At 38.4% G+C, this 12,031-nt stretch overlaps 1 protein-coding gene across 3 annotated transcripts in view; it reads right to left on the bottom strand.

Moving 5' to 3' along the window:
- The window catches only part of farp2 (FERM, RhoGEF and pleckstrin domain protein 2), a 43,538-nt gene extending 32,447 nt beyond the window's left edge, over nucleotides 1–11,091 (bottom strand). For 2 of the 3 annotated variants that reach the window (XM_015056122.1, XM_015056124.1), the window contains exons 1-2: nucleotides 10,907–11,091; nucleotides 8,706–8,928 (exon numbers count right to left, since the gene is read on the bottom strand). In XM_015056122.1, coding sequence (XP_014911608.1) covers nucleotides 8,706–8,906 — 201 coding nt within the window. In that variant the 5' untranslated portion in view covers nucleotides 8,907–8,928; nucleotides 10,907–11,091. The remainder of the gene's footprint in view (nucleotides 1–8,705; nucleotides 8,929–10,906) is intronic. The other variant, XM_015056123.1, reaches the window with a different exon arrangement.
- Between the last annotated feature and the right edge of the window lie 940 nt (nucleotides 11,092–12,031).

The raw sequence follows: 12,031 nt of genomic DNA, 5'->3' as shown, positions 1-12,031 counted from the left end.
ATCAGCAGATTCATGTCTCTAGTTATCATGCTTTTTGTTTAATTCTGGAACCACATTTTCCTTTAGTTCTGTGAAAATGTCATCTCAAATGTTCTCCTACTAGATTTTTGAGGTTTTAATTTAAACACTCCTTCTCAGGGATAAAGGTGCAGCATGTAACTTTTATGACAATTTTTTTTTTTTTTTTTTTTTTTTTTTTTTTTACAGATTGGTCTCATAACATACTGTCCCACCACTGTGACAGTTTTAACAAATATGTAAAAAAAAAAAAAAAAATTGTCATAAAAGTTACATGCTGCACCTTTATCCCTGAGAAGGAGTGTTTAAATTAAAACCTCAAAAATCTAGTAGGAGAACATTTGAGATGACATTTTCACAGAACTAAAGGAAAATGTGGTTCCAGAATTAAACAAAAAGCATGATAACTAGAGACATGAATCTGCTGATTTTCAGGTTGACCCTGACCGGTGGCCAGTTGGTCAGAAAGTCAAAGAACAACCTTTTTCTGATCAAGTGATGCCACCATGCTACCAGGTTCCACTAACAACCTGTTATTGAGGGAAGCTTTTTAAAGTGAGGTGCTTAAAAATTAAGTCAGAGGACGTACGTTCATGATGAGGGCATGATAAGAGAACATTGTATTTTCGTTGCATGTTGAGACATGTTGAGACCTGTTGAGAGAGCAGATTATTCAGCTGATAACAGGTTGTCGTCTGATAAACATCTTTGACTACATAACTGAATTTAGATGCTTGGAAATGACCTTTAGCTTCTTCTCCTTAGAACAATGTGACAGAAATGATGGCTCTTCTACATCAATCCTGATGTTTTTTACATCTTTCATTGGATGTAAAAAACAATGGATGTCAGCTATTTGTTCATCAGCACCTGCTACTAACTTAACTCTAATCAAAATGTTAAAAGTCAATTAGTTTTCTTTCACATTGCTTCTTTTTTATTTTTCCTTTTCAGATGTTACATTTATTGTATTGGAAGATCCAATGACTTTGGTTTCAGAGTCATTGGACTCTGAAACCAAAGAGGAACCTTAATTTGAATTTAAACTTAACCTTAATTTACCAAGCCAGCAAAAGGACATCACAAATTGAAATGCTATTTTCGTGTAACCTTCTAGTCCATGTCTCTTGACCCCTCCTCTAATGACATGAAAAATCACTGTAAACACAAGCAGAGGACCGCTTCACATTCCATCAAACATCAACATCTAAGATATCCTGAGGAACGCACACATAATGTCATCTGTTGATAGTGAGATCCTGATAAGTCATCAGCAGTCTGAAATGTGCTAGTTGGCTGCATACTTTCAAAGAACAAACAAAAGGATCCACATTGGTTATTTTCATCTTGACCTTTTATACAAAAACAAAACAAAGGACCTTAGCAATGAGATAGTTTAAGTCTACTTAATGTCTTTCCAAGTTTCATTCTGATAAAACCCATTGGATCCGTTTTAGAATTTCTCAACTTATTTATTTTAAGTCAGCAAAAAAATTTTTAATAATTCAGTTTATTCTACTTTAATCCAATCTTGGTATCAACAGTCTATTGTGGCACAGCCTACAAAGAGTGAGCAGCTCCAGGCAAGCAGAAGAACAAAGATCACTCCACACAAGAAGAAAAAGTGAAAATGTGCATCTAAAAAAGATCCTATTGTGCTAAAACAAGCCTACAAAGACATGACATGCTATGAAAACTAGACATACCAGGTGATGAGTCAACAGTATTCTGGAATGAGCGGCAAAGCTCCAAAGCAGCAGAGCACAAAGGCACAACTATTGTAATCTTTCAGGAAAACGGCTGCATTCGTCATAAAACAAAAACTAAAGATTTTTCATAGAGACAAAGAAATTTACAAGTACATGGAAAAATAAATTGCCACAAGCAGCACTCCGTTATATTCCCCAATGCAAACACAGCTGTAGTTCGGGGCTGGTTGGAGAAACACCAACGAACAACATCTTTTTAAAACAGTTTTATCTCACTGGCAATATCTCAGAGTTACACAATATCTTCACTATAGTCACCAACCAACAAAATACCTTCATGAACACCAACCAAAGGTATGAAAAATAATGTCAAGCAGGATTTTTCCCAGTGTATTGTAATCCTGGGCCACCAGGCTTTACTTGACCCCTCCACCAGGCTAAATGTAGCTTGTTTATGACAGCAAAGACTGATTAAACTAGGTTTATATATGAAGCATTGAACTGAGCACAATGGAGTTCGCACCAGTTACGCTGTCCATACACCAGCGTGTTGGCATCACGCTACTTTTCTCAAATCATGATTAATACTCATGCACGCCTAAATTTTTGCAACGTAACATTTTTCCAACACAAAAACACAGTGGACTGCCTTGGTGTCCCCATCATCAGACGTAGCATAATCTGGCAGAATAGGGGGAAACTCTGCCAGATACTTCTAAGATGATATTTAAAGATAAAAAATTTGTACAAACAAGCCTATTCTTAAAATAGGCTTCACATGTCTCTGTAGTAAATACTGTTCCCTCCACACCTTCTGTGTTTCTCTGAGCTTGATCCCAAACTAAAAGTGAGTCTAATTGCTCCACCACCCTCCACACTAAAGAGTTTTGCTGCAACTGTAACCTGTAAACTCCATGCTGATAAAAATGTAAATTAAGAAACAAAATGCAGAGACTTTGAGTGCATTTTTTTTCTTCCATTTTTAAGCTAACTATATTGTAGATAATCCTTCCTCATCTTCTTCATCTTCGCTTAAATCTGCCGGGATTTTCTGCTGTTGCCACAAGTGAGTCAGAAAATTGGTGGGTTGCTTTTGAGAAGTTCAAACAGCATCTGAAGCTGAGAAACATCGGCGGTATAAGAGTTAGCTCATGTGTTGTTCACACCCTGCTTGTGGTACATGGACCACAGCCTCGTCGTGTCAACGGGTCACCTAATCAAGCTCCGAAAGCAGAAGGGATTATGGCAAGCAGATGTTTCTCTGAGAGACAAATCTTTCTCTGGGTGTGTTAGCGGTGCGGCGTGCCATTTGGTGCTGTTGGGGGAAATACAAGTAGGAGTTTGAACATCAGCAATCTGCAGGGGGGAGGAGGACCGAGTTCCTCATGCATGGAAAAAATAAACAGAAAGGAAACAGGTGAACAGCAGATCTTGCCTAACCCAGTTCAAATCCAGGTCTTGGGTGTGCCTTGTGCGACAGGTTAAGCACGGTTTCATCAAAGATTCTCCCACTGGCAGCAGGGGTGTGTTGAGGCTTGCATTTAGCACAGTGGGACACACACCATTTTTTCAGCTTAGCTCTACCATCGCTCTCAGTCTCTCTCGATATATACACTTTTAAAGCTCTGCACACCAGTGGCCACAAGTATGTGAAGTGAATTTCAAGGGCCTTTAGCTGCTTTCCTCAACCAAAGTCAAGCTTCATTCTAAAGAGTCACTGCTGGGGGTTCTTTTCAGAGAGAGCTGGCTACAGAACACACCTGAGGGCAGCTGCCTTCAGGTTGTATTTGTTGGCAGATAAACAGTATTTGCTGATAATCAGGATCAGGTTGTTTGCAGGTGACCTTCGACTCACGTTTCCAACTCAAGCCATTTCAACATTCTTAAACCTGCCACTATAAAACGCTGCTACACATCAGGGTCATTGTGAAATTCTGGATGGGGTGGGGACTGAATTGTCATTTGTGGAGAGTGTGTGTGTGTGTGTGTGTGTGTGTTGCCTTGCAACTTTCTAAAGACAAATTTAAGCCAGATTCCATACTTCATTGTTATGTGACATCATTCACCTATTGGGGGGTTGATGTGGTGCCTGTCATCTTTTTTAGCTACTTTAACTAGCCTCTGAGGTCAGTTGGCGAGTAGGTGTGAAGTAGGGAATTGATACTACCTGCCCTCCTTTGTACTCAACAAAGGTGCTGGTTGAATAACGTTGGTTTAATTTATGTTAGCATACATTTTGCATAATGTTTGATCTCATAATGTACAGTGGAGGTTTGTGTAGTAGCTGTTTTAAATGTTTGCAAAACTTTGTCTATATTCCGCTAATGTGAAAAATAAATTTTGGAATTGTAGTGTTTCCATTAAATAAGAAACACAATTAAAATCACATGTGAATATGTTTGTTCACACAATAAGTCATTAAAAACATGCAGCACCATCATCCTCCTACCACTTGCTGTTGAATTATTCTTCATGGTTTGTGCTGGTTGTTATGTGACTTGTGGGATGCAAAATGTGTTTCCATTGTAGTTTTGCAAAATAAGACAATTTCAAAAATATTACCTGATCCTAGTGCCAAAGCTTTTGATCAAAAAACGAAAGTTTTTTTAAGTGAATTTATTTTTGAAATATCAAGTTGCACAATAATATTGTCAATGGAAATGACAGTATTGTGCAAACTGATGTTTGCACAATAATGCCAATTGTCCACTTCTAAACACAATCAGCAATGTTTAAAAATGCACCAATCAGCAGCCTGAAAAAAAAAAACAGTTCACATGTCTCTGTAGTAAATACTGTTCCCTCCACACCTTCTGTGTTTCCCTGAGCTTGATCCCAAACTAAAAGCGAGTCTTCTTGCTCCACCACCCTCCACATTAAAGAGTTTTGTTGCAGCTGTAACCTGTAAGCTCCAAGGTATCAGTTGCATACTGATTGGAATAAGATTTGACTTTGTGGCTGAACACAAAGCGTGGATCAGGGTTGGTCAAGGTGAGAAATAATCAGACTTGGGCAACAGACTCAAGTTATGATTACTTCATGCAGATTCTGTTCATATCTTTCATGTAAAAATTAAAACTGCCCAAGGTTCACCTTTCCAGAACCTCAAACAATATAGAACAGAAAAGCTCAAAAATAAAGAAAGCTTGAATGAAAGAGAGCTCGAGAACAAGGAAAGAAACCACAAAAGAAAGAAAGAGAAAGCTCAAAAGAAATAAAGAAGGAAGGAAAAAGAAAGCTCAAAGGTAAGGAAAGAATGATGGACACAACAATAATGGACTGAAGGAAGACACAAGGAAGGAAGAAAAGAAGAAAATGGAAAAAAGGAATAACACAAGGACAGGAGACAACAAAGCAAAAAATAGAAGGAAAATGCAAGGAAGTGTACAAGCAGGGAATGAATAAAGGAAGGATACAAGTAGGGAGAAAAAGAAGGAAGGATACAAAATTTGTTTTAGTCAGTGGGAAGAAGTGACATCAAATTCTACACTTGTCCATACCAGCAAGGAACACCTTATGATAAAACTCTAAAAAGATGACCCTCCATGTGTTGTTCTTCACACTGTGGTTTTTATGATAAAACTCTAAAAAGATGACCCTCCACTATGTGTTGTTCTTCACACTGTGGTTTTTATGATAAAACTCTAAAAAGATGACCCTCCACTATGTGTTGTTCTTCACACTGTGGTTTTTATGACCACTTTCTGGACAGCCATAAAGAAAAAAATAGTGAAAAAAATATCAAACAGAAGTAACACAATGCACTTGAATCACACAAATATAATCGTGTTGCTCTGACAGACGAAACCAAATGTGAAGTCGACATCAACAAAGAGGCTGAAATTCCTGGGACAAACTTTCAGCAAGGCTGCACTGCTGTGTGAGCCCCATCCCCCACGTTCTCTGCTCAAACTTTGTCCTGGCGGTGAGTGCTCTTTCTGAACATGAGACACTGCCCCTCGCTTCTGCTCCCCTTTCTTCCTACCTACTATGTTGTCAGCCTTTTTGCCGTTTATGTGCTTCTTTGCCAACACTAAAGCAATGCCGATTCCCTCCCCTCCGCCGTGGATTTTCACACTGCTAGGTTTTACAACCCACACCCCCCTTGGCTATTTTCGCAAGTTTTTGAGCTAGAAGTTAAGGCCAGAGAAGGGGCTGGCTGTGCTGGATAAAAGGAGCCTGTGTTTCCTTGCCCTGATGGGCCTTCCTCCACTGTCCAGAAACCACAAGGCTGAGCTTTCTCCTGCGCTGGCCGTGGGAGGAGCCTGAGAACAGGAGCTATGCAAGCAAATGTCTGCTGAGGATGCCAGGTAACTGTAGTAAAGGTTAACAGATCACAGAGCAATGCCCTCTTATCTGATTTGGTCTACTTTGTGCGCCATCGTCACAAATATTCTGTCATACAACATATTTCTATCACAATAAAAAAACAAACAAAGGAAAGAACATAAGAACGTAGGTTTGCTTTCTTTGAGTTATTTGAGCAAAATTCCATTAAACCGCAGACTTACAATAGTTGTACATTAATGCACAGTCAAGGGCACTATGGCAGCTTGAGCAATGAAACTTCTTAAATTAGTGAATTTGCCAATGTTATTACAGTTATATAGTGAAGCATTGTATAAAAGTTACAAAACTCCTAACTGTGCCAGTCCAACATTCCTCAAAAAATATTCATGTCTCCATGATAATGGTGGAAGAGGAATATCGACGTTGCATTCTGAGCACATTTACATATAAAACACAGCAACAAACTTGTGACCAATCACACAACACTTTGCACAGAACTTAGTCCGACCGGCGCCTGGTGTGGAGTTCACCAGGTGGACGGCTCTCTGGGAACAAAATTACTCAATTTTCAGGGCCTTTACAGTAGCAGGGAAGGGTAGGTTGATGGAGCCTTGTCTTCAACTTGTCAATCACACACTTGAATTGGTTTTATTGACTTTAAGTATCACCTAATTGTGAAGTGGACAAAAAAATGGTTGCACTTAATTTAATTCATCAAAGTAAAGGAGGCTGAATGTGAATGGGTTTCAGGTCTGTAATTGTAAAACACTTCGAAGCCCACTCCACAATTTTGTCCTGGTTTGCGTTGGTCTGTCACATAAATTCCCAATATAATGCATTGGGTTCATGGTTGCAGCATGACAAAATGTAAGCAAGTTTGAATAATTTGGCAAGCAGCTACATCCTCTTCTACTAAATAAAAGCAATGCTATGCAGTCTTTCAGTAGAGAGATAACTACTACTCTCCCACCAACCCACGGCTCCTCAATGAATGAACAGACATATGAGGCAGCATGGATGAACAACAGACCCTCTCAGAGAGCCATCTTGTTCTTGCCAAACTGCAGTCTGCTTGACAACAAGACTGCCGTCATTCCCCCTTTTGCAGCTATGTATTTCTGTCTGCTTCATGTGCAGAGTTCTCATCAGGCCAAATTCAAAAACAGTTCCAGCACAAAAACAGTAAGGGTTGAAACGAATAATGGGACCAATCGATTATTGAAATAATCATCAACTAATTCAGCTGATTAATCATTAACTAAAGTATGCAGATTCAAAAAAAAGTGAATTACTGAAAAAACACCACACTCAAAGCAATATCTCTAAATTGTACAAAAAATATATACACTTTGTGTTTAACGTAAAAAACAAACTGTAAATATGTTTTACCCAGAACTCCTCAAATGTCATAGTTTTAGCTTCAGCTGATTCAAATTCTTTTAAAAAAATATTTTAAGCACCTTTTGCTATCCATCTATTAATAGGTTAATCCGAAAAATAATCAACAGACTAGCCCAACACTGAAGTTAAATCAAGAAGAAGGAGCTGAGCTTTTCACATATTGATATTAGAAGTATTTTTTCCTCTGTAGATGAATCCTTTGCTACGAACGATTAGGCGTACACTGAAGGAATGCTACATTGTTGCAATAAAATATTTATTTTCTTATTTAAAAAAGGAATTGAGTTATTTGTATCTTTATATGCATGTCTAATGTTGTATAAAAAAAGACTTGAATGAAAAATCTGCAGAATGTGCAATTTTTTTTTTCATCCAATTAATAAGTAGCTAAAGTAATCATTAGTTGCAGCCCTAAAAACAAAAACAAACAAAAAAAAAGTCATTAAAGATTGTTTTCATGTTGACTGAACATCATCCCGAGCCGTTCTTTTATAAATCAAACTTAAATCTGTCACAGTCCATTAGCATCGGACTTGGCAGTAACACATAGCGGATGAGATTATAAAACGTCTGTCTCAGCGGTGCTCCCAAACTGCATCTGCTGGAACGGTTATTGTTGTGGCTACAGGAGGATTTAGGACACCTGGAGAGAGGAAGAAATACTCCATCTAAAAACACAATTAGCAGCCGCCAAACTCAGCATTTGCACTTCCCCGTAAATCAGGCACCGGATTGAATATTTAATCCTTGTGGTTGACTCCACTTTGGTAGTATCCTCCTCACGGCAGGAAACGACAGGAAACAAGTGCTGATATAGTGGCTTCCTTATTACTTCCTATTTGTCTACTGAATTACCCCTGCTGCAAATTGAAGAGTTACAACAGGAAAGCAAAAGAACGTCGTTTAAGTCTGGGCACACCAATAAATAAAGTTGGTGTACAGGCTAGTCTTAGGTTAAAAAGAAAGAAAAAAAAAACAGAAAGAAAGGAAAGTGCACCCTACTCCATTTCACCACTAACTTCTAGATGAGAAGCAGAAATTAAAGCCAAAACACCAAAAAGTGCCCTGGAAAGAGACACAAAGCTGGAAGCAATAAGAGGCCTTAAGAGAAGGGGATTTTAGCACCAAAGCCATGTGGCAGCTGTCACCGACCCAAAGCCATACGCAAGCAGGGTAACCAAGACATGCAGCCTGCTGTGGAACAAACAGCAGGCTTATCTCAGAGTAAATAAAACAGGGCGAGGGGATTGCAACGGTGACCCCAGCGGGACAACTGCTGATACTCACGTCTATGACAAAGAACTCCTGGGAGTCGTCCAGTCCCTGCACACGGACCTGGAGGCCCAGCCCGTGGCTTTTGCTCCCGCTGACCATGTTGCCGCTGAGGCTTTGGCCTGGCTCCAGGGTGCTGATACCGGCGTTGAACTGGGCTCCCAGTCTTGTGCCGGGGGTCTGTAGAACCCGATACGAACCCTCTATTTCCCCCATGTTTCCTCCGGGCCCCCAACCCCTTTAGATCAAAAAAAAAAAAAAAAAAAAAAAGTTATTGCAAATCATGAAAAAAAAAAGCAGGATAAAACTTTTTTCAAAAGAGACTTCAGATGAAATGCTGAATGTTTGGATTTGGCTCAAAGTGAAGACTAGCTATAGTCTTTCACGGTTTGGACACATGAACCGCATTTATAGGCACTTAACAGAACAATTTCATTGTTCAGCACCCAGCTTTCAAGGTAAATAAAAGAGTTGTCTGCCACAGAGTCTACTCCAATAAATGTAATTATGTCAGGTCACTTGGAGTTCCTTTTGTTTTAATCAGAGATGATAATATTTTATTTTGGAAGCAGGTAACTCCTCTCTCTGTAGTCTTGGCTAATTTGTACCCGACTTCTAGCGATACATATAGGTGTCTCCCAACAAGGAGATGTTGCAAATCTGCTTGGACAGCCAATGATTTAAAGTTATTTTCTATGATAAACTTCACGGAACTTGTTTCAAGAAACTTCTTAGACTGACCGAACTTATCTCCTTTAGTGCATTTAAATTTAAGCAGTTCTTGAAGCAGATCCTATGACATGTACCTGTTTCCTAGCTTGACATTTTCTTTAAGCTGTTAATTTTTCAGCGTTGCATTTGTTGCTGCCTCTTGGCCAGGACTCCCTTGAAAAAGAAGTTTTAAATCTCAATAGTTTTTTTTTTTTTAGCCTGGTGAAATAAAATAATAATAATAATAATAATAATAATACTGTGTTGTATTATTTTAGGCCCTGGAAGAAAATACCCTGGAAGTAATAATATCAACCAGCAGCAGATCACTTATTTTTTCAAGTTATCGATTTATGGTCACTATATGCCATTATCTATTCTTATTTCATAAAAGTTAACAGGCCCAATTGGTGCTGATTGGTGGAAACGGTTCAAATGTTCATGTTCTCCAGCCCAACATAATATTATTAATGAAGTCACTGTGGCTCATCAAATAGACCAAGGTTGGATAAGAAGAAAGGCCATTCAAATGCAGATCAAACCACTAGCAGCTAGTCTACCCACTGATATAATTGGTAAAATAAATTGATATGTCTAACACAGGACTTTCACTTGAGTTTAAACAAATAAAATGTTGCCTAGTTACATGTCCTCTTAACATAAAATGCAGTTTCCTTTGTTATTTTCAGAAATAATTATGTTTTCAATAAATTATTGAACAAGTATCAATTAACGTACTTTCAATATGAGTGTATTTCCGATTTCGCAATAAGTAATATCGATATTTATTGAACAAGTTATTGAGTACTTTTAGCCCTTGCTACCAAAACGAGGATCGGAACCAAAATAAATGGAAAAAGGGTAAACAACACACAATTACACTATATCTGAGATTTGAGCATGTTTACGACTACTTTTCACTGTCGTTAGCTAAAGTATTTAGTAACAAGGACAAATAAACTGAGCAGTTTAGGTAAATATATACAAAATGGAAATAGGCAGAGATGGAATGACAACGCCTGGGTACTAAATGGGGCTAAGAATTAGCGAAATGACCAGAAGCCAACACACATCTGAGACAGTCAAAGAGACGTGGATGTGGTGCAGAAGGTTAAAACTATGCAGAAACCACTGTCTGAAAAAGAAAAAGAAACCTCGGTGTGCAGCGTTAATGACGCTGTGAGTGTGTTGTTGTTTTTTCTTTCGATGTTTATTTTGAGTGTTGGACCCAACTAGGTCAGGAAGATACAAATGTTGTCGCTAAATTGTGAAACGGAGGAATTACAACAAATGGTGCAGAAGACGTCAAGAAAATGCACGAGCTCTGTTTTTTTCCCCTTTTTAATTCGTTTTGAAAGAAGTTTGATACACTTTAATACAAAACCACCGAAAGAGTGGGGACGCGAAGTTAAATCCTGAAGTTTACGGTTTCGGATACCTATCCTAAATAAAAGTCATATGTGATAAAAAAAAAAACAAAGTATAAACGGCGGTATTGAACTTACCGTATTTTGCTGGAAATGACACAAAACGTTAAAACTTCGCAACACCGAGAAGGACACCGCTCCTGTCCATGGTCGGCGTCGCCTAAACCAGTGTGCACTCACACTCCTCTGTCATTGGCTGAAACCGTCGCGTTCGTCCTGTCATTGGCTCAGATGTGGCCGAGGGTTTGTGGGCTGTGGGACGAAGATTTACCTTCTTTCACTTTAAATAGCTTGCATGGATGGAGAAGAGAAGAAATATGTCGGAGGGAAAAGCACATTGTATTTTCTTCTAGGGCCTAAAATAAACTTTCGAAATGTTTACGGCGGTGACTTGGCTTTCTTACCGGAGCGGCCAACCCTGATAGAAAATAAAATGGTTGTTCTTCTGAGTACTTTGAACGCTGAGATTTCACTCACAAGATAAAATCTCCCACTCCTCAAGTTTGTGTTAGTTTGATTTAAATTATTCTGTATATAGGTGTATTTATCTATAAGTAATGTTCAGTTAGGCTATGTCTCGTTTAACCAAAGTCCAACGTCTTCGAGTAGCTTTCAGGTGAAGAAAAAAAAAAGAAAAGAAAAAAAGATTAACATCTGAGAGTAAGGCAAAGGTGTTTCTCACATTATAATATAGCTCCCTCTACTGGCCTTTTTAAGCAAATAAATGTTTTAGCGTTTATGCCATATGTTAAATTTAATAAATTTGCAGCAATCTAGTGTATGCAAGTAAAGGCCTTTTTAAATTTTAGTTTTCGTATAAATTACATTTCTTTAATTAGATAGCCATGCAAACTTTATCTCTAAAGTCAGACTTAAAACTGTTCTTTTACTTTTACAGCACTTCTAGCCTGAACAGACTTTTGTTTGTACAGATCAGTAAGAATGAACTCAATATTTGTGACAGCAGACTGTTCTCGGCGCAAAAATGTGAAGCACCTTCAATGTCTAGATACTTTTCACATAAAAAAAAAAAATTATTTTAACTCCTGAGCACCAAACAAATATCTTTGTCATGTTTGAATAACATTTTAAAATTTTGTGGTTGAATTTGCACCTTGATCAATATTCAGAGTTCCAAAGGGGTGCAATGAAAAGATCAGTACCCAAGAAGTACTGCCAGATGCCCATACCTGAAGCACTCGA

Source organism: Poecilia latipinna, unplaced genomic scaffold (genome assembly GCF_001443285.1).
Source record: "Poecilia latipinna isolate Pla-1442-1.1 unplaced genomic scaffold, P_latipinna-1.0 Scaffold1356, whole genome shotgun sequence".
NCBI lineage: Eukaryota > Metazoa > Chordata > Actinopteri > Cyprinodontiformes > Poeciliidae > Poecilia > Poecilia latipinna.
This window is presented reverse-complemented; position numbering and strand designations above follow the sequence as displayed.